Source organism: Vulpes vulpes, chromosome 6 (genome assembly GCF_048418805.1).
Source record: "Vulpes vulpes isolate BD-2025 chromosome 6, VulVul3, whole genome shotgun sequence".
NCBI lineage: Eukaryota > Metazoa > Chordata > Mammalia > Carnivora > Canidae > Vulpes > Vulpes vulpes.
In genome coordinates, this window is record NC_132785.1 from 93,443,498 (window position 1) to 93,466,856 (window position 23,359).

Here is a 23,359-nt window from a genome sequence, read left to right on the forward strand (position 1 = left end):
TTCCATGCATTTGTGTCTTCTTCAGTTTCATCAGTGTATTGTGGTTTTCAGTGTACAGATTTTTCACCTCCTTGTTTAAGTTCATTGCTAGGCATTTTTAAATTATTGCTAGGTATTTTATTGTTTTTGATGCTATTATAAATGAGATAATTTTCTTTCTCTTCCAGATACTTTATTGTTAGTGTATAAAAACACAACTAATTTTGTACATTAATTTTGTATCCTGCAACTTTACAGAATTCATTTATGAGTCTAACAATTTTTTGGTAGAGTCTTTAGGATTTTCTCCATGTTAAGATCATGTCATCAGCAAATAGAGACAGTTTTACTTCTTTTTTTCTGATTTGGATGCCTTTTTTCTTTTTTTTCTTGCCTGAATACTCTGACTCCAGCACTATGTTGATCAGGAATTGGTTAGAGTGCACACCCTTGTCTTATTCCTGATCTTAGAGGAAAAACTTTCAGTCTTTTACCATTGAGTATGATGTTAGCTATGGACTTGTCACATGTGGACTTTATCGTGTAAAAGTATGCCCCAGATCAATTAAATCAGAATGATTTTAGGGTGGAATTAACTACCAGTTCAGCTCTACAAATGGGCAAAACAGCTGGCTTGGATCTCTGCTTTGGGCACTGCTGCAAGTAGGAATACAGTCTGTCAGATCTGAGTACTGGCTACTGAAAGCCCTGCTGCCCCTTTCCTGTCTCTGTGATCCTCAGGGGTTGAACCCAACAGATCCCTTCCTCCCTCCATGGTCGTCATGAGGTGAAGACCCAAATGAGCCTCCTGGAAAGTGTCCTGCAGTGCTAGGGGAGCTAGATGTCCACCTTGGACTCTCTTTTCCCCCTGGAAAAACTGTAGCCCCCGGGGTGCTCTGTTAGTGCAATGCTGTGCTAACGTGAGGGAGGGGTGATGCAGTCAGAAGGCTCCTTTTTATTTCTAATGTGGTTCTTCTTAGTCTGTATGGTCCAGGGTGTGCTTTAGCCTCACCCCTGGATTCTGGGATTCTTCTCAATTATGTTTTGCCTGTAGATAGTTGCTAGCTGGTCTTCCTGTGGGGAAGACTGGAATCACGAATGATCTATGTTGCCATCTTGATGGCCCTATTCCTTTTTTTTTTTTTTTTTTTTTTTGATGGCCCTATTCCTAGATAGGCTTCTGATGTCAGAGAAGGTGCATTCAGATAACAGAGAGGTACATTGACTGACACAAACTTAAAAAGTAAATATTTTGTGTTAGTTAATTGAAAGAGGAACCGTATGCTTTGTATAAAACATGCAAGACTCAAAGTTGACAAGGTAGGAACCTAGTCCAAGGGCCTGTTTATTCTGTCCTTAGGTCAGCTACTGATGAACGATGACATTTTGGGAAGTATGACTCTTCAAAGGACATTGCATTTTCACTAGTTCAATAGCAGAGGCTAGAAAATAAGGTCTACCAATGAAGTGATAGGGTAGTGGGATCTTACTGGTCAGATGATTTAAGGCAGAGTAAGAAGTCCTGAGTCAGTTGGTTGCAACCCTGGCTACTCACATTATCTGGGATGCTTTTAAAAAGTCTGTCAATGTGTGTACAGATGTATACATACATTTTTGTATATGTATGCATATTTATGCTGATCTCACCCCAAAATAATTCTGATTTAATTGGTCTGGGGTAAGGCCCAAACATTGATATTTTCAAATAGCTCTGCAGGTGATTCTAATATATGTACAGCCAGGACTCAGTGCCACTCTCCTGCAGTGTCTGAAAAAGCTCTCATGTAATTGTCTCCTTGTTTATTTCCTACACAAAAGAAAAATTCTCTATTCCATCATGCCACTCTAAATTGAACTTTATAACATGCAGAAACTGTCAAAATATAAACATTTGCTTTATTTAAAATAACTTTTAAGAATAGCAAAGGCATGTTGCTCAGTTATTTCTTATACTCTTTTCATGCTATTATTTTTATGCATCTCATTACTATAGAAATATCAAATGAAATCAGTACTATAATAAGAATACTTCATTTTCAATTAAGGAGTGTTTACTTGAAAATGCTAATATAAGTCAACTGCTTATTCTTCTGGGGATTGTGAACCTTGGTTCTTGTATTCATGGTCACATATGAATTTTCCTTTTTTGTAAAGGAAAAGTTGACATATTCCAATTATGGTATTTATAAGAGACCCTTTCATAATTACTAAAGCAACCACTATTTGAATCTTCTAGTATACAAGAATTCTTTTAGATGTAATTTTTATAAGACTTTGTCAATATTGTCCTTTATTTTAGAAATGTGTAGATGAGGGGGCACCGGGTGGCTCAGTCAGTTACGCATCGAACTCTTGATTTTGGCTCAAGTCATGATGTCAGGGTTTGGGATCAAGCCCTGCATTAGGAGCCGTGCTCAGCAGGGAGTCTGCTTGAGATTCCCTCTGTCCCTCTCCCTGTGCCCCTCCTCACCCAAATAAATAAATATTTTTTAAAAAAGAAATGTGCAGATAAGAAATATAGTCTCATATGAGGCAACATCGTTAGGTACAACAAATTTCCATCGGTACTCCATCGTATATGTAAGTTGAGGAAAAGGAACATTTGGATGAGCTGGAAGGTATTCAAAAGCTAACTTTCAGGGATGCCTGGGTGGCTCAGTAGTTTAGTGCCTGCCTTCGGGCCCAGGGCATGATCCTGGAGTCCCAGGATCAAGTCCCAATCAGGTTCCCTGCATGGAGCCTGCTTCTCCCTTTGCCTGTGTCTCTGCATCTCTCTCTCATGAATAAATAAATAAAATCTTCAAAAAAAAAAAAAAGCTAACTTCATTTGTGCCAAATATTTCCATGAAATACCCAAAACCCTTGTCAAAAGAATCATATTGTCAGTGTGTAATCGTAATAGAGAATATAGTTGAAGTCTGCTCCTGGTGATGGTGATGAAGGGAATCGTATTGGAACAATGTTTTGGGTATATTCGAAGTCAGCCAAACAGTCATTTCCAGTGGGTTATCTCAGCTGTGTAATGCTGCATGGTCATGACATGGTTTTAAATATAAATACGATACTTTGGAGTCTTCCCTAATATTATTTGCTTCATTCAGATTTCACCTGCCATGCAAGGGGGTTCAGGCAGATGCAATTTTCTAGTAATCCACAGTACTCAGAAGGTTTAACATAGTATTCTGTGGTGACTTAATATAAATTGAGAGATTAGCTCTGTGTAAACATTTTGATGTGTTCCTCGATGTGTTCTTGAAGTTCCAGGATGAATTGATGAAAAATAAATATTGTTCTATAACACTATATGCTTTGATGCAGGAACTCTCCCTGGGCTCTTTGTTGAAGTTGAGTCTCTACTTCTGTGCTGGTTTGCTGCCCTACGTCTACCTTCCTATCTCATCCTACCTCAATCAAGCCCGTTGGACCTGGGGAGACCAGACAACATTGCTAGGATTTTTGACACATTTTCTCAGGGAAGAATACGGAACATTCAGTCTGGTAAATTTATATTTAAAGCCCTTTTAGGGAAGTAAGTGGTGTAACTTTAGTGTTCTGCCTGGGTCTTGACTGAAAAAAAAAAACCAACAATGTTTATCAAAGACAGTACAACAGCATTTTCATTTCAGTTTTTTATATAACAAACTTGCTCCTTGGAATGTGGCCTTTAACATACATTAGGAAAAACTTGGAATCACTTAACCTCATGACATAATGTTGTATCTCTGAGTATGTTTTTCAAGATAACAAACATTAAAAAGACTCTGCTGCCAGCCCTTGAAACATTTCATTCTTCTTAGCATTGGCTATGACTTTGGTTCCTTGGTCTATGATGTAAAATATTTGGAAAAGATTAAAGAAAAAAAAAACCCTCAAAATTTTTAATTTACCTTGACCAAAACATTTTCTTCTTTCGTATTTGACAAATAGTGTTCACAGCAGTATTTGATGTAATACTGATGTGTAAATACTTTATAAGATGTAATTTCACTAAAAGTGTTTTTTTTTTTTTAAGTTCAAAAGGCCTTACTTTCCCTGAACATAAAAGGGAAAAACACTGAATGTGGTTACAGTAAAGATTTACCTGAAAAGTAAAAAGACAAACACGTCTTTTTATTTTAATAGAGACAGTTGTATCAGATTTTTCTTTCATGGTTTGTGCTTTTTCTGTCTTATGCAAGAAAGCAAATCTCTTAAGACTACATATTATATGACACCATTGATACAAAACTCTAAACCATGAAAAAACTAAACAACCTATTGCTCAAGGATTCATACAAAAGGAATAGAACCATATATTTTTAGAAAGTAAGGGAATAATTAACACAAAGTTCAAGGTAATAGTTATCACTAGGGGGTGAGAAAAGTGAGTCCTGTGAATGCTTTGTGAGATACTTCATGGTATTCGTGTAGTTCTGTTTCTTAAATGAATGGTGGCTCTATAGATTTTTAAAAACTCTTTATTCCTTAAATATACATTATATGTGTTGTTTGTATGTAGGGATATTTCATAATAAAATAGTTTAGTGAAAGGATAATTATTAATTACTTCTTGACATAGAGAGTTTGATATTTGAGTTTTATACTCTGGCTTACTTATATTGGTTATTCTATTACAGTATTGCTTGAGGGCCATTCCAGATTTGAAATTTGTATAATTCACACATAATTGTGAAATTATAGGCTAACATGTGATAATGAGCTCTAATCAAAGTGCCTTAAAGAGACTCTGTAACAAAAGTGTAAAGTCTGTTAATTCATTAATGTGTTAATCATTCCTGCTGGAAATAGTTTAACTGATTTTTAGCCAATCGTTATTTCTACAGTTCTTCCTAAAGGATGTCTGTGTTTACTACCCACTGACTTCTCTTCAAAAACTCAGTAAGGCTCTGAGGTTAAGACTGAATGAAGAGAGATGTTGCATTGTCTATTTAAAACATGTGTATTTTAAATCAAGAGAGTTAAAATACAATAGCCTAACAAAGCTGCAGTTTAAGGCTTACACAAATAAACTTTTCTCTTTTATGTTTAGGCCAAATCTGAAATAGGATCCAGTATGTCTAAAATTTTGCTGTGAGTATGAAATATTTGAAGCTGTTTTTTTTTTTTTTTAAGATTATTTATTTACTTATTCATGAGAGAGAGAGAGGCAGAGGGAGAAGCAGGCCCCACACAGGGAGCCCGATGCGGGACCCGATCCCAGGTCTCCAGGATCATGCCCTGGACTGAAGGCAGCACTAAACCGCTGAGCCACCCAGGCTCCCCATGTTTTGTTTTGTTTTGTTTTTTAAGATTTTACTTATTTTGAAGTGGGGAGAGGGAGAGGGAGCAGCAGACTCCCTGCTGAACAGGAGCCCGATGGGGTGCTCGATCCCAGGACCCTGGATCATGACCTGAGGCAAAGGCAGACACTTAACCAGCTAAGCCACCCAGGCACTCCTGAAGCTGGTTTTTGTGAATTCTGTATTAGTTCTTTAAGTGATTTTTGGGATTTCGGGGCTTGTCCCTTTGTGAAGCAGTAGCTATCTGAGAAGTAGCTTTTGCCAGTATGGTTACCAGTTGTTTGTGTGTACTGTCAAACATTCTAGCATTTCCTTCAGTAAGATAAAGCTTAAAGTGACTAATAAAGCTTAAAGTGACAATAATTATTAGTAGATTATATAGAATCTATAAAACTAAAATGTTTCCACTTTCATTTGGATATGAAATTACCCAAAGCAGTGTTGCTTTATCAACACTTTATCAACATTTATTCTTTGTTCTGGTTTCATCTTTTTCAGAGACGTTTTATAACATTGTACTTAGCATTTGATTATTTTCTTTTTAGGATTGAGCTATGTTCCTAAATTTTTAAAGCTTCATTTAATGTCTCGTAAGACTTTGTCTTTCAGCTGTTCTTAAGCTCTGTTTTTGACTTAAATATTTCTAATATCCAACCTTTTGTACAGCCGGTTAAACATATATATTTCATCTGTATTACCTACTAAGGTTTCTTTGAAAAATGGGTTAAGGGCAGCCCGGGTGGCTCAGCCGTTTAGTGCCGCCTTCTTCCAGGGTATGATCCTGGAGACCCTGGATTGAATCCCACATCAGGTTCCCTGCGTAGAGCCTGCTTCTCCCTCTGCCTGTATCTCTGCCTCTCTCTCTCTCTGTCTCCCATGAATAAATAAAAAATCTAGAAAAAAAGAAAAAGAAAAATGGGTTAATATTTGCTCTAAAACCGACATAGATTAAGACAACTTGAAAAATACCCATACCAATCCTGTACTATCTTTTTTTTTTTTAATATAAAATTATAGAATAGTCTTCTATAACCTAAAGTGATCTCTCCTAACTAATTATTAGTTTGGGATTCCCAGGACTTTTGGGATTCTCCCCAATTTTAAGATATGGGGAGAATATTTCAACTCTATGTATGAGGCAGTTCATAAGTTCTCACAATTTCTCTCTTGTTTATTTGCTAGCTTGTTTGTTTCTTTCCATCCTTCCTTCTTTTCTTTTTAAATGTCCCATTCCAGGACACCTGGGTAGCTCACTTGGTTAAGCTCATTCTCTCTCTCTCAAATAAATAAATAAAATCTTTTTAAAAAATTTATAAAGAAATGTCCCGGGCAGCCCCAGTGGCTCAGTGGTTTAGCGCCACCTTCAGCCCAGGGCGTGATCCTGGAGACCCCAGGATGGAATCCCACATCAGGCTCCTTGCATGGAGCCTGCTTCTCCCTCTGCCTGTGTCTCTGCCTCTCTCTCTCTCTCTCTCTCTGTCTCTCATGAATAAATAAATAAAATCTTTTTAAAAAAAAAAAGAAAAATGTCCCTTTCCCCTGCTCCCAAAATGCAATACATAATCATTACAGGAAGTTTAGAAAATATAGGTAAGCAAAAATAAGAATTAAAATTAAAAATAAGAAAATTAAAATCTAACATATAGAGAGAACCAATATTGTTAACCCATTAACATTTTTGTCTGTATCCATTCAATATTCTTTATATTTTTGTCTCTAAAAAATGGGATCATAGTGTACATACTGTTTTATTAGCCTGCTGGGTTTCATTTTATACTGTATCTTGAAAACATTTTTGTGCCACCAGTTATTCTCCTATAGCCTTTTGTTGGTTCTCACAACTGATTTTAAGTATTTTTTTAATGTCTGCCTGAAATTTTTGTGGCTCCTTTTTCATTTTGGTTGGGGAAAAGGTAGCAAGAAGTTCAGTAATAAAGAAAGCTTTACCGATGTCTGTGGGCTTTTACTTTATTCTCCTTTGCTTGCTCCATGCCAGATGACTCACTGCCTGCTCTTCCTACATACCTTACAGGGCTATTATCACATTTGAGATTGCTAGTATATTTTACCTTAAGAAATCCCACATGAACTCCAGAGAACTCTCAAGAGTAATGCTGGACTATACATCTAACTTTTATTAGTTGCATCATCTATTGGGGAACATAAAAGCCTCCTTTATATTGAAATAATAGCTGTTAGGTGATATGCCTAGAAAAAAGAAGACAAAGGTGATGACCACTCATACCCACACTACTTGTTCGAACCAAATCATAATGTAGAATGAAGGCATAATCCTAGCACTCTCTGATTGAGTGAGAGAATTTCTAGTCTTTAATTGTTTCAGGTGGACAGGAGTGTTGAGAAAAGCAACTCATAATTAACTTACTAGAAAATCCTTCAAAATGATGGGACCTAATCATCTATCCTTTTCCAGTCAAGCAAATTAAATTCTTTCCCCATGCATATCTCTAAATTGCAATCCTGTACAAGGAAATTATTGAATCTAACCCTAGGCAGTGACCATGTTTTAGAGCTTACATTTTAGCAACAGATCTCCAAGAATTAATTTTGAGACTGACTTCATTCCTTTTGAAGAATGGTTTGAAATGGGCCTCATGCTGGAATCAATTTTTCAAGTGTATTTGAAAATGAGTAAGAATATCTTCTCATAGTAGATGAGTCTCCATTAGTAAAATACACATTGTGTGGTTTCCATAATTATGGCATCACATTTTCTCCAGTAAAATTGCCAGTAGGGAAAAGAAAGTTCTTTGAAATGGTGTATAGAGTCATTTCTTTTATAAAATTGGAGACTGCTAGAGCTATTTCAGAACTCAAATAACACTTGGGAAATGCTTATTAGTTAATAGAAGAATTTAGTTTAATTATAGGGAGAAAATACATTTCTCAGATTGCTTAAATATTTTTGAACCAAATAATATAGAAAACAAGGAAGTCTTTTTTTTTTTTTTTTTTTTTTTTTTTTGAGAAAGAGAGAGGCGAGGCGGGGGTGGGGGAGCTGGAGACATGGCAGAAGAAGAATCTTAAGCCGGCTTCATGCCCAGTGTGGAGCCCGAGGTGAGGCTCGATCTCAGAACCCTGAAATCATGACCTGAACCAAAATCAAGAGTTTGGATACTTAACTGAGCCACCCAGGCACACCTAGAAAACAAGGAAGCCTTTTAAGTTAGAAGAAGAGTAGGAGATCACCTTTCTTGTCTTTTTTTTTTTTTTTTTTATGATTAGCTCTCCAGAAAATTATTTGCACTAATTTTGTTTTCTTTCTTTCTTTTTTGTTTTTGAGAGTGAGATGTGGGATGGAGGGGCAGAGGGAAAGAGAGAATCCCAAGTAGGCTTAATGCCACAACCCTAAGATCATGACCTGAGCTGAAATCAAGAGTTGGGTGCTCAAGCGGCTAAGCTACGCAGGCACCCCACATTTTGTTTTTCAATCGCTAAATCAAAGGAGGCCATGCCTACACTGCTGACAGAGTTCAAAAGCCAATTTGAGACAACTTCCTAAAAAACCAACTGGGGGATCCAAATTGGTTTATATTATCAATACAGCATACCAGTATTATAAATACAGAATTATGTGCTCTAATCCTATCCCAAATAATGTAAATTGGTAATCAAATATTACAATTGTAAAACATCTTAGAACCATTTAACTCTTTCTTATACTTTTTCTCTTACATTTAAAGAAAGACAAAATAACTTTAAAATCTGCCTCTAGCCCTTAAAACTATTCACTGCACAGTCAGATGTATTATACAAAGAATGTTTTATTTGGAACTATCTTAAGTTTGTTTTCTACCCATGATAAGTTAGATTCTGTCTTTTACAGTTCTCAAGTAACAAGTATGAGGACCCAGCTCTCATTCAACATTCAAGCCCTTGCGATTTGGGCAAATATATGTTTAGCAAGAAAGTGAGTAATATAATTTATTTTTCTGTTATTTTTCCCATATTCATTAATTCAAGTCATATTTTAATATGTAATTAAAGAACATTGCCAGTATTATTTTATATTCCAAATAAATGACCCTAACTACTTCTGTTATAGCAAATGTGTTTTGCTTTCTTGCTAGTTTTTTTTTTTTCTGATTATAAATTAATGACTTTGGAAGAGTGAGTTATATATTACAATCTTAGTAAGCAAGTCATTTAATGTCTTAAACTTTTGATTGGATCTCTTACTCTGCCCGTAGCTACTTATTGTTGCATTGCAAAAGAAGTAAACAATTATTTGAATTCTTCTGAAGAAGAAAATAACCTCTGATGATAAAAGAAAATCTAAAAAATACGGCACTCTTAACCTCCATTAATTTTTTGTTCATTTTCTTTCTAGCCTGTTTTATGTAAATTTATATATGTACACACATTTATAATTCTGTTTCCTTGACACTTAACATTATATTGTGAGCCTTTGCCTATATAAAAAGACTTGAAGTTATTTAAATGTCTGTATAAAATTCCATTCTCTGACTTAGGAGAATTAACCTAAATGTTTTTCTATTTGAGAATCTTCAGATTGCTTCTACTTCTTCTACTATTATAAGTAATATTAAAACATTTTTATGGACTTATCTTTATCCACATTTCTGGTTTTGCTTAAAGATTTATGCCTCCATGTTAAATAACTGGGTCAAGGAGTATGATTACTTTTAAGGCTCTTGATATATATTATCAAATCAATTTTTCTTGAAGATTATACTAATATACCATTTTAAAATATTATTTTGAGACATGAAATTAATCTTTAACAAGATCGATGATTTGTATTTCTTTGAATTTTAACTTCCTGTCTTTTGCTGCACAGTTCCAAGTGAAGTTGTCTGCAATATGTAGTGCGGTGTATAGGTGATTCTTATCTTTTGGTTATTTATTCCAGCTCAAATTTTTTTAACCTGGGACCTTTGTTTGTCTGTAATTAAAAATGGAAAGTTTTGGGACACCCAGTGGCTCAGCGGTTTAGCGCCGCCTTCAGCCCCCGGCCTGATCCTGGAGACCCGGGATCAAGCCCCACATCGGGCTCCTCACATGGAGCCTGCTTCTCCCTCTTTCTGTGTCTCTGCCTCTCTCTCTCTCTCTGTGTCTCTCATGAATAAATAAGTAAAATCTTTAAAAAAAAAAAAAAAAAGGAAAGTTTTATAGGTCTAACTTCTTTCCTGTAGTTTAAAACTAAGCAATATTATTATTAATATTCATGCACATAAATGATTTTGGACATATTTGATTTTTTTTACAGGGACAGACAGACTCCATCTTTAGTATGGCTTTTTACTGGAATGTTTTGCATTTATTCACTGTTCTTTGCTTGGAGGGCGAATTTAGATATTTCAAAGCCACTTTTCATGGGTGTGGTAAGTTTTACTTAGATATATCCTTTCATCAGAAAGTTGGTGAAGAGTGTACTGAGTTGTCCTTGTGAATCTTGTAGAAGAGCAACTTATCTCAGAAATAGATAAAATTGTGTATACATTATAATAGATAAAAAGTTAAATTCTTGAACCAGTAAAGACTGAGGCTTCTTTTGGGGGGAAAAAATGCAACATTTAGTTAACACAATAGTCAGGTAGAAAAATAAACATAAGGTAGTTTTAAGTTAGTTATTTTATGTGTGTGATTCCAGGTATAAGTACTACTGCAGACCTCCTGGAATTTTTTTAAAACAGCAAAGAAATAAAGGTTGTAGCTGGGGATTCATAACCCACATATTCCTATAGTTTTTACCTCAGTGGTCTCAGGCCTGTTTTCCCCTGGCTGCCATTTCTGAAATTAGAATATTTCTTCCCTTTGTAGTAGAAACTATAAATGTAGATAGCTCCTTTTCACTGGCTAAAAACAACTCTTTTCTGTGTGGGTGTTTAAGAGGCCTAGTAAATAATACCCTACTTGATCTTCTGAGTTCTGAATTAGTTGAGAAACAGGATAAACCAGGACAACTACAGCAGGTGAATCACCTTTATACTGAGAACGCTGAGATTGGGGAATGTAGTTTATATCTGTGGGCAGGTGGGTCTTCCTCACACTGTCTCCCAGAATGGATGGACTTACCCCCCTCGTCACAGACAGGGCTGCACAGGGCAGCCCCCCACCCCACCCCCCTGCCCCCTGTCGCCACAGGAATGTGGTCTGCCCCTGGACACATGCCTCCTACCAGCAGGTCACTTTCCAGAAAAAGAAAGAGGAAAGAGGAGGGTCACACAGGCCCACTCCCAGCTCTCAGACTCCTCTTCAGCTCAGGGCCTAGAGTCTTACAGGAAGGAGTGAGGGGTGTTCTACTGGGAGGGGCCTCCCCACATGGGAGGAGACCTCAGGTGTAAAGCAAAAGCATTTCTCCACCTCCCTCTTTGAAATGGCAGAAGTCCAAGGTACACGTCCCAGAACTGAAAAGAATGTGTGGATCCACAAAGGGAGATTCATGTGTCAAACTGGAAAGGAGACATATTTGAAAACCGAAAAATAAAGTAATGTGGAGTTGGATTGGGGAAGCCAGTGAACAAGACCCAAGTGACAGCAGGCATAAGCAGTGGGTGTACACAGTGTATTTTTTAAACGGACAAGTACCTGACTGATTACATAAACCAGTCAGCAGGATGTCCTGTTTGCATGTCTCTGTCGCAGGTGGAAAGATTCTGGATGCAGAGCAATGCGGTGGTGGCTGTCCTTGCTGGCCTCGGCTTGGCTGCGCTTGTTTCTGAGAGTAAGCGAGTGCTGAACACTAGTGGGCTTCAGTGGTTGGAATGGCTTTCAGCAACTCTTTTTATAATTTACCAAATATATTCCAATTTCAGGTAATACATGCTTATTTTTATGAAAAGTTGCACTCAAACAAGAGATACTTAGATATTTAGATTCTTGGGAATTTATTTGACCTTTAACCTCCACTGGTTTTCAGAGTAAGAAAGCTTAGTCAGAATACAGTGCTTCTTAAACTTTTGAACAGGATCTCAGCATGAATGATGTGTGGTTTCAGAGCATTGCCAACAAGGGCTTGGGTGGGACATATAAACTATTTGTGTGTTTTCCTATAAGGAATCCCAGAGATACTTTGTAGGATCTGGAGGTTATATAGAAGTCCATGTTCTAAATATCACTTAGATGGAAGTGAAGACATTTGGGTCTTTTTGTATGTCCTAAACTATTTCCCTTTTATACTTCGAAGATTTCAACCTTTTTTTTTTAGATTGTATTTATTTCTTTATTCATGAGAGACACAGAGAGAGGCAGAGACATAGGCAGAGGGAGAAGCAGATTCCCTGCAGGGAGCCTGATGCGGGAGTTGATTCCAAGACCCGGGGATCACACCCTGATCCAAAGGCAGACACTCACCTACTGAGCCACCCAGGCAGGCATCCCAGATTTCATCTTTTGAGTAACACCTGGCCCTTATCTAGTTCACTCCATAGTAGTAAATATTAACTATTTTGAAATAATCAAAATTCTAAAAGTTTCTTAACCCTTATGCATCATTAGTAGCACTATATGTATTTTTCAAAATATTTTTAATAACCATGCCAATAAAAATCTCAGTCTGGCATATGGCATAAAGCTTTAGATGATAGTTCATTGATTTCCAGCAGTATTGAATAAACATTACAGCAGTGGAAGAGTCCACTGGAGTTTCATTGTAGTGAGATTTGATTGATATTTTAAAAGGTCCAATTTCCCCCTTTTAAAAAAGATTTATTTGAGAGAGAGAGAGAAAGAGAGAGCATGAGTGGGCAGAAGGGCAGAGGGAAAAGGAGAGAAAGAATCCCAAGCACACTCTGCGCTCAGTGGCAAGGCCAATGCAGGGTTTGATCTCACGACCCTGAGATCATGACTTGAGCCTAAACCAAGTCTCATACACTTAACCTGCTGAGCCACCCAGGCGCTTGAATGTCCCTTTCAACTTAAGTTTAAAAATTGATGTTCTTTATAATAGCAGGGTAGAGCCAGTGCTAAGAAGCCTGCGTCATCAGGAGTTCTGGTAGAAAGGGGATGCAAGTCCTAGATACAACTCCATAGCTAGCTCAACAAGGGCTTTCAAAGCCCACCGTGTTTCCCAAGTTTCTTTTATCCCAATCTTCTCCTCACTTGGATCTTTAGGGTAATCCAGTTTTAACACCAGGGATGCTTATACAGGCTGGGCTGTTTTATTTTGTTTTGTTTTATTTGTCCCAGAGCAATAGCAACTTTGCTAGGTGGCAAAATGTGAGGCATCACCCTGCAAAGTAGAGAATCACAGTAGGAAATAATTGCATCAATTACTAAGGCAAGGGTTAATATTTTATTCCTAGTTGTGTTCATTTGCTTTGTGATGCTAGCCCAATGATTAAATTTTAGGCTGTGTTTCTCAGAACCATTACATGTAACAGACCTGATAATAACAGGAAGGACATTGCTTGTTCCATTTTTTGGTGCTTTTACTCTCTCATAGTTTTTTTCTTTTTTCATGGGAAGCTCTCAGAATTCATGCCAGTTTTCTTTGAAGTTAGAAAGTCCACTCTATGATTGAAAGGAGTTGTACTGCTGTTGTTGGCAATAGGCAAAAAATGCCTGGAGAGAAGTAAACAACTTTCCCTTCCTTCTTGTTGGTCTCATTCCCTATGATTTCTCCGCCTAGAAGGAAGAGAAGACCACAGGGAGCCTACGGTTTAGGGAAGTGGCAGAAGGGATCAAGCTTGCATGCAAGCGAGTCAGACCAATGTTTCATACAAAGTTAAGCTAAAAATTGGCAGATTTCCTTTTGCATTTCTGAAAATTCCTTTATTTGAAATGGAATTGACATGAAATTACCTTGAATTTTGCGTGAAATCAGAAGCCTTACTTCTTTTAGTGAAATTGGATATCCTTTCAGGAAGAAAAATAACTTACTCTTGAGCACTAACCAATTCCCTTTTTATAGAAATGGTCATAAATTCCAAAAGTAAAACAGTACACTGATTTTTATTCAGCGGCACAATTAGTTCCTCCTCTTTTTCTTGCAGATGATAGCATTCTTTTTTCAAATATCCACATCCTCTTAGAAGACATAAATTAGAATACTTTGAAACACTGCATACAAAGAATGGAGCAGAAAATAAACACATTCTCTTTAAAACTGTAGGACTATGTTGCTATTTTAATGTTTCCTTATCTTTTTATTTAGCATTTGTGACCAAAGGACCAACTATGTGATTGATAAATTTGCAAAGAACCTTCTAGCTTCTATGCCTCGTGATGCAATTATCTTACTCAGAGGAGATTTGCCAGGAAATTCTCTCCGTTACATGCATTATTGCGAGGGACTGAGGCCAGATATTTCACTAGTGGATCAAGAAGTAAGTATATAAAAAATATACTTAAAACAGGGATCCCTGGGTGGCGCAGCAGTTTAGCGCCTGCCTTTGGCCCAGGGCGCGATCCTGGAGACCCGGGATCGAATCTCACGTTGGGCTCCCGGTGCATGGAGCCTGCTTCTCCCTCTGCCTGTGTCTCTGCCTCTCTCTCTCTCTGTGTGTGTGTGACTATCATAAATAAATAAAAATTAAAAAAAAAACTTAAAACATAGTAATCACTTTAAAACAAATATTTTTTTAACAATAGATAGATACAGTTTTCACACTCTTAGAATATATATCATGTTTTTTTGTTTATTTTAACTAATGGTATAAGTAGGCCATATGAATTGCTTCCTTCTCATCTAAACTGAATGTTTTAAGAATTGATGTTTTTCATGTTAGAATCAAATAATAATCTAGGTCTGTAGTTCATATGACAAACCATGAAAGTACTATATTACAAATTTATTTTTAAATAGTTCTTTGAAATTCAACCAACCCAGCCATTCAAATTAACACTGCCCACTGGTCTGGGGATTAAAATACATTAGATTGAATTAAAATAAGTCATGCTACAGGTAAGTAAACATTTCACTCAAAATCGAAATTATTAACCACGTTTCTGCTGTAGAATTTGTGTGTAAACTTTGTTGGTCTTACAACAAAATTATGTTTGGAGGGGACTTGTGAAAATATCCAGGTCTATTTAAAATAGTCCACTTGAACTGAAGAAATGTATTTTAACTATAAGATATATTATTTAAATGGCAAATACCTTAAAAAGAACAAATCTATCTCTAGTGTTTTTAGAGCAGTCATCAGGGAAAGAGAAATTCCTAATCTTGATACTAATCTTAATACTATGATTAGTTTGATTGAGCAAATTTTTAGGCATAATACTTAATAAATTTTGTTGAATGAATGAATAATTAGAACCTAGGAGAAAACTAAAACAGATTTGCAAATATAGGGAAATTTGCAAATTACACATATTATTATAAGCAGTTTGCATTTATATCATCTACACAAATTGATTAATTTGATCTTCAGTCTAGTTTCTGACGAAAGCTAGGCTGTTAGTTGTTAATGTGGTATCCCATCATGATTTTAAATACTGTTTAGGATGGCAGCAACTGTAGTGAGAAGCATGGATTTCAAAGTTAATTAGACCTAAATTCAAGTCCTCATTCTGTCACTTCTAGGAGGTGTGATATGGGGCTAATGATTTTTCCTCTCTGAGCTTCTGTTTCCTGATCTATAAAATGGAAATGATCATCATATAAGTTAGGATACTTTTGAATGCAGGAAACAAAATACCTAAGAGTAGCTTAAACTATGGCGTTTTTAATCTCACATAAGTAGTAGTCTGAAGATAGGAGGTTTTAGGATGGATAATTTAAGCAGTTCAATGATGTCAGTGTTCTAGGGCCACTTTCCCACATCCATCTTGAACTGATGATTGCCTGGTTCCAAACAGCACAATGAAGAAAAGTGCCTCTCCCCTTCTCTCCTCTCCTCTGCCCTCTGTACTCCTTTCCCCCTCCCTTCCCCTTCTCTTCTCTCTCTCTCTTGCTCTCTCTCTCTCCCCACCCTTCTCTCTCTCTCTCCCTATTGAGAGTAATATGTACCCCAAAAACCCCTGTCAGACCTCCTTTTGGGTCCCCCTAATCAATATTGGGTCATATGCCCATTCTTAAACTACTTAAACATGGAGAAAAACTAGACCCAAGCATGTAGCTGCCCTGGACCACCTGATCAAAGTCAGGATTGTGTTAGTGAGGAAGAAGAGGATATTAGCTGCTGAGTGGGCAATCAGCAATATCTAATGTAATTATTTTCATACAATAAGGTTACTGTGAGAATTATATGAGAAATATTGAGGTCATCGCATATAGAAGGTATTGAATTAACGTTAATATCCCTAAGAACTGAAACTGTTGTCATAAAATTTAATTCAATAAGTATGTTTTGAGTATTTATAATGTACCCCTAGATTAAAATTAATTTGTCATTTCCAAGTTAAATTACTTTTAGGAAGCAAGTAGGACATAATAAACATAATTGCTCAAAAGGTGATGTCTAAACGATAACAAAACTTTGAAAGTGTAAATAGGAGAATCTTTTCCTTAAAAGAAAAAGTAAATCTGTGCATATAAAAGTATAGTTAAGTATAAATAAAGTGTAGAATTAAGAACAAGTGATTTTTCCCAATATTAATGATTTGTTTTAATCAAAAGGACATGTGGGGATATGTAGTTTATTTGGACATACTAGTAAACTCAGATAAATTAGCCAAAGGGTTTTTCTCTTTGAGGTTTAAATTCTCATACATTGAGCTTCTCAAGGGCGGGGATTTTATCTTCTTTCTTGGAGTTGAGCTATACTTGTTTCTTGAGTAAATGGATGAACAAAAGAATAATTGACACGTCTCTGTATCTTGTGCAGGTCTCCTAGTTTGACCACCATAGACATTTCAACTGCAGCAAACATAATTTGAGAACAATGCCAGGCACTGTGCTAGATGCAGAGGCACAAAGCTGAACACATACAGTCCCTTCCCTCTAGAAGCTCACAGGCTAGTGAGGAGTAGGGTCTGAGCTGGGACAGAGGTAGGTACCAAGTGCTATAGGAGTATATCATTCTGTGGAACCTTGGGAGGGTGTCAGAGAGGAAGTGATACTTAAGCTCGGTCTGAAAGTTGGGTACACATTCTCTAGCTGTGAGAATGGGGGAGGGTCATTCTGGGTAGTCCGTCTACATGGAGGTGAGATAAAACAAGGTGCTTATGTTACCAATAATAGTCACAGCTTAAGAAATGAAATCCAAAGTTTAAGTTATTTGAGGAATAGTCAGTGCCATATGCATCACTTGTGCACATTTGTATTTTTCAGTGATGCTAATATTTCATGAGTATATCCACATTTTAGAACTTTTTTGTTGTACTTGATAAACTTGTTTCTTTTTGAAGAAGTATATCAAAAATATGACATCATGTGTTATTTTTCTGATAGATGATGACTTATGAGTGGTATTTACCCAAGATGGCAAAGCATTTACCAGGTGTCAACTTTCCTGGAAACCGATGGAATCCTGTGGAAGGAATATTACCTAGTGGAATGGTCACGTTTAATCTTTATCATTTTCTTGAAATAAATAAACAGTAAGCATTCTTTTCATATAATAGCTTTTCTAAAATCTTAAGCTTTTTAAAATTGTTTATGTAGCAGCTGTGCCTCATCCAAAAGACCCAATTTTCTACACCTCTTTCGCTGTCACTAGTAAGATTATCTTTGTAATTAAATTGAATATCTGTGCATAAATGAGGCCAGGCAGAAATAAATGTTATTGTTCTGGGTAAAGGAAAAATAAAGACAGATTAACAAGAATAGCAAATAAGATCTTAGTACAATTCAGAGAAATTAGAGATGTGCCTGTCTACTTGAAATCATTGCAGGTAGATCGCAAACAATTATAGCTTCCCCTGATCAACACCGTGGCCCCCTTTTAAGTGTAAAGCAAACGTTTTCCAGGAATAATCACTATATAAAAATAGCTTAAGGATTTTTTTAATAAAGGATAAGGCATTTTTGTAAATATGGAAAACACCTACAGTTAATGCTGGCTGAGATAACATATGAGAATTGTGAATTCTATACTTAAGAACATAAAATTATTCATAGTTAAGGTCAAGAATGAATAACTCCTTCAGTGGTAGAGTGTTGAACATTTTTCCTATCCATGAAATGCTTGGGATTGTCCAGAATATGAAGAAGAAAACTTATTTCATAACTTCTATTCTCTTATAGAGGGGACTTGAGAAATTCTTTCTGAATTCCAAAGTTAAATTATCCCTTACTAAGAATATGATCACATGGGACTTTTGGTGTTCAGAGCCTGAAGTTTACTGTGGCTCATGAAGTAATAAGTAATGAGCATTAGTGTGCTGTGAGAGTAACATTTAATCATTCTATTTTGGAATAAAATGTCAAAATCCATTAACATCCATAAGTAGGCATTTTTTTGGTGAATTTTATTTAATTCAACCCCACATTTATTGAATCTACTATGTTCCACCTCATGTTAGGCCTTGGCAGTAAAGTGAGACTCAGTTCCAAATTCAAATAGACCACACAATCTAGTTGCATATATACATAGATATGTGTATAAGTGACTATAATGTAATGAGGTAAGCTCTATGCTAGCCAAGCTTTGTCAAGTGTAATACCCAGTTCAATATGTGTTTCCTGAATGGATGATTTAACTGGGAGCATGGATGAAGAAGCAACTAATTCTTCCTGGGGGCAATCATTTCACATTTAACATATATCAAACGGCCAAGATACCCCAACAACTATCTGCTGTAGACACTTGACATGGCCCCTCCTTTTGCAGTCTTTCAGGGAGGGTTTCAGGTGGTGCCTAACATATGAAGCAGATAAATTACATTGTCATCTGGTAAACATGGTAATGTTGGTATGGACAAAATGTTAGAGACTTAAAGACTAGGTAGGAATTTGCCAAGTGGGCAGGAGAAAGCAGATTCAAGGGAAGTGTTTGTGTGAAGTGCTTTTGTGAAGTGTTGGAAAAGGCCCACTAAGTTCTAGCAAAGTGTGGCGCACAGGGCTTAGAGGGTTTGGTGAAGAAGGGATGAGTGTGCAGAGAGGGTGGGGCCCAGATTGTCAAGGATGTTATCCCACAGACATGGATGAGGCATGTCCTCATTATGGAAATGCTGTATGCTCCTTGGAAATTCTAAAAACTACAGACAAGTAAGTGTAAAGAAGAGCAGTATCATCTGTCTTTAAGACAGATGTCATAGTCTTAACCTGTTTGTAAACTTTTTGGAATTCCATTCAGTTTTAACATCAGTCATTTACTTATGCAAACATGTATACATTCTCACACACTCATACTATACTAGGTGGAATCATGTTTAGTTTCCTGTTCAGTTTCTTTTTGCCTAATATGTCATAAGTATTTCCACCTGTACTCAGAAAAATACCTTTATTACCATCATTTCTTAACTATTTAATATTCTCATATGGATGTATGATGACTTAACAAATACTCATTTTTGGACATTTTTGTTGTTTCTAGACTTTGGCTATTATAATACAGCATGGTGATGAACTTTTTTGGCCATCAATTTTTGTTAATATTTTGGATTACCCAAGGCCTCAAGATTAATATTGCTTATTGGTATCAGTTTTTAAAATAAAAATTTTAGTTTAAAAAGTAGCATTGTTCATTATAGAGTAAGAAATTATTTTTTTAAACTAGAGAAATATGGTTCTATCATTCAAATACAAATAGATAAAAAATACATTTTTTACAAATTTGAAAGCATAATACAGATAAAGCCTGTTTTCTGACTAAGTGTCATAAAACCATTTTTTATTTTTTTTACAAACTCTTTGTAAATATTTTTAGTAGGTACATGTACTATATTTTAATAATAGAGGAATGGAAATATTAGTAGATATTTAACATACCTTAATTTTTAACTATCATAAAATTATAGAGTACATCAGATGATTTTTTGTGTATAGTTTTTCTTTGGAAGAAATGGAAGTTTAAATTCTTAGGATAGATTCTCAGAAGTGAAATTACTAAGTCAAAGGACATGAACAATTGAAAGGCTTTTGACAGAGATTTTTTTCCCAAAGCATTGAACCATCAGCATCCTATGAAAACTCTCTAAATGGATACTTTTTAAAAGGAAGGAAACTAATATTAACACAACTATTTTAACATGCAGTAAAATTTGTCTTTTTTGACATATAGTTCTATGAATTTTAACACATACATACATTTGCATAACCCCCACAACAATTAGGATACAGAACAGACCCATGACCCCAAACTCCCTTATAGTCATACTATTCCCAAGGCCCTAACTCACCCCCACCCCAAAACCCACTGTTCTGTTTTCCATTGCTATAGTTTTACCTTTTCCAGAATGCCATGTAATGGACACATAAAATATGTAACCTTTTGACACTGGCATATTGCATTTAGCATAATGCTTTTGACAACCATCCAAATTGTGCATACTGATAGTCTCTTCCTTGTCATTGCTAAGTAGTATTCCATTGCATAGATATACCACAGTTTATTTATCCATTCACCTATTGAAGGGCATTTGGGTTGTTTTCAGTTTGGAGATAGAGCTGCTATAAACATTCATGTACAGGTTTGTATGTGAATATGGATGGGATTATTGGATTGTTTGTTTTCTTAACAATTAGGTTTTAAGAGTTCTTTATGTATTCTAGGTACAAATCCTTTGTCGAATATGTGATTCATAAAGTTTGTAGCTTGACTTTTTATTCTCTTTGAAATGTCTGCTGCAGATAAAAGTTTTTTATTTTGATAAAATCCAATTATCATTTCTTTCTTTATGGATCATACTTCCTTTTTTTTTTTTTTTTCTTTTTTTCCGGATCATTCTTTTTGGTGTCATATCCAAGAGCTCTTTGCCTAATGCTAGGTCATAAAGATTTTCTCATGTTTTCTTCTTAGAGTTTAATAGTTTTATGTTTTACATTTCAGATCAATGATCTACTTTGAGTTAATTTTCATAAAGGACAGGGTATTAAGACAAGGTTCTTAGGAGTTTTTTGTTGTTTCTTTCTGGCATATATATGTCAAATTGTCCTCATATTTGCTGAAAATGTCATTGAATGATATTTGCATCTTTCTCTGGATTTATAAAAAAAAATATTCTCAATTTTGTATTGGTTTTAATTTGATTAGTGTTTTCATAGCATATCTTTTTTTATTCTTTTGTTTTTAACCACCTGTATCATATTCAAAGTGGTTTTCTTATAGACAGCATATATTTAAGTCTTGCTTTATTATCCATTCTGACAAAGTCTACCGTTTCATTGGTGTATTTAGACCATTCACATTTAACGTAAATATTGGCATATTTAGATGTATGTCTACTATTTTATTATTTGCTCTATTTGTTCCCTGTGTTTTTTAATCCACTGCTTCCCCTTTCCTGCCTTATTTTGGAAAATTTGATTTTTTTTTAGTACTCCATTTTAAATTATTTGAGATTTTTACTATATGCTTTGGCAAATTTTTTTTAGCGGTTGACCTTGAGAATCATGGTACACATACTTCTTCATAGTCTACTCAAGATTAATATTTTATTACTTCAAATGGAATATAGAAATTCACTGCCATGTAAGTCCCTTTAACCTTCCCACTTTTGATTGTGTTGTCATATATCTTATATCAGACACGTGATAATTTTTATTTTCAATTGTCATACATATATTTTTCAGTTTAAGAGAAAAAATAGCCTATGATATTTATCCAGATATTTGCCAGATCTGGCGTCTTTCTTTTGATCCTGATAGTCCAGTTGCCCTTTCGTATTATTTTTCTTCCATCTGAAGATATTCCTATAGTGTTTCTTTTAGGGCAAGACTGTTAGCAGTCTTAGTACTCTTAGTTTTCCTTTATCTGAAAATAACTTTATTTCTTCTTTGTTTTTGAAGGATATATCTAGTTGGGAAGTTCTGGGTTTTTTTCCCCTGCTAGCACTTCAAAAATGTTATCTTGTATCTTTTTAACCTACATGATTTCTATTTGAGAAACCGACAGTTGTTCAAATCATGTTTGTGGAATGTATTGTTTTTCTCTGGCTGCTTTCCAGATTATTTGTCTTCAGCTTTTAGCAATTTGATTATTGTGTATCTGGGCATGGATTTCTTTGAGTTTAATCATTTGGGGTTCACTGAGCTTCTTAAATCTGTAAGATTGTGTCTTTCACAAAATTTGGGAGCTTTTCAGACATTATTTCTTTACTTTTTCTGCTTTACATTTTTTCTCTTCTTCATCTGGAATTCTGATGACATGAACATTAGACCTTTTGGTGCTGTCCCACAGGTGCCTGAGACTATACTTTTTTTCAGTCTTTTTGCTCTTGGTTTAAAGTGTATCATTTCTCTTGATCTGTCCTCAAGTTCACTACCTGCTGGTTCATTCTCATTCTCTCTCTCTCTCTCCTTATATTAAGCCCATCTGTGAATTTTTAATTTCCGTCATTGTATTTTTCAGGACTATAATTTCCATTTGGTTCCTTTTTATAACTTTTATTTCTTTGTTGAGATTCTCTATTTTTTCCCATTCATTTCAAGAGTACTTGCCTTTACATCTTGATATATGCTTATAATACATAATTTCAAGTGTTTGACAATTCTAACATCTGTGTCATCTTGGAATTAACATCTATTCATTGTATTTTCCACTCTGAGTTGAGATTTCCCTTGTTCTTCATATGCCAAATAATTTTGGATTGTATCCTGGACATTTTGAATATTTGGGCCTTATTTAAATCCTAAGGAGAATGTTGATTTTATTTATTTGTTTGTTTAGCAGGCCGCCAGCCAGGTAAATCTCAAGCTCCAAGTTCTGACCTGCCTTTTGAGGACTATATATAGTTCCAGTGTTGGTTATGTTTTCAAAGCATTTGCAGTGCTGTCTGAATCACTCCCTGTTGCTGCCCATTGCCCAGTCTGGGACCAGGGTGGCCATCTGTCCAGTAGCTCATTTCTCAAACTCTATTAAGGGTCAGATCCATGCATGCTGAGCTCAGAGATAAGCCAGGAGTTCATACACAACTTTATGGGATTGCTCTCTTGACCTCCTTCCTTTCTGTCATCACTTTGGCCCTTCCCCCTCCTGGGAGCCTTCTTTCCAGTTCTCTGGCCAGAAAACTAGGGCTTTAATTTCCCTCTTCTGCCACATACTTCCTGTGACTGTGGCTATGTCTAG

General features: G+C 35.8%; 1 protein-coding gene across 2 annotated transcripts in view; it reads left to right on the top strand.

Moving 5' to 3' along the window:
• Window positions 1-23,359, top strand: part of TMEM260 (transmembrane protein 260) — a 66,947-nt gene that overhangs the window by 32,966 nt on the left and 10,622 nt on the right. The window contains exons 6-12 of one of the 2 annotated variants that reach the window (XM_072761643.1): window positions 3,298-3,477; window positions 5,009-5,049; window positions 9,106-9,189; window positions 10,510-10,624; window positions 11,889-12,058; window positions 14,398-14,569; window positions 17,581-17,729. In XM_072761643.1, coding sequence (XP_072617744.1) covers window positions 3,298-3,477; window positions 5,009-5,049; window positions 9,106-9,189; window positions 10,510-10,624; window positions 11,889-12,058; window positions 14,398-14,569; window positions 17,581-17,729 — 911 coding nt within the window. The remainder of the gene's footprint in view (window positions 1-3,297; window positions 3,478-5,008; window positions 5,050-9,105; window positions 9,190-10,509; window positions 10,625-11,888; window positions 12,059-14,397; window positions 14,570-17,580; window positions 17,730-23,359) is intronic. The other variant, XM_072761642.1, reaches the window with a different exon arrangement.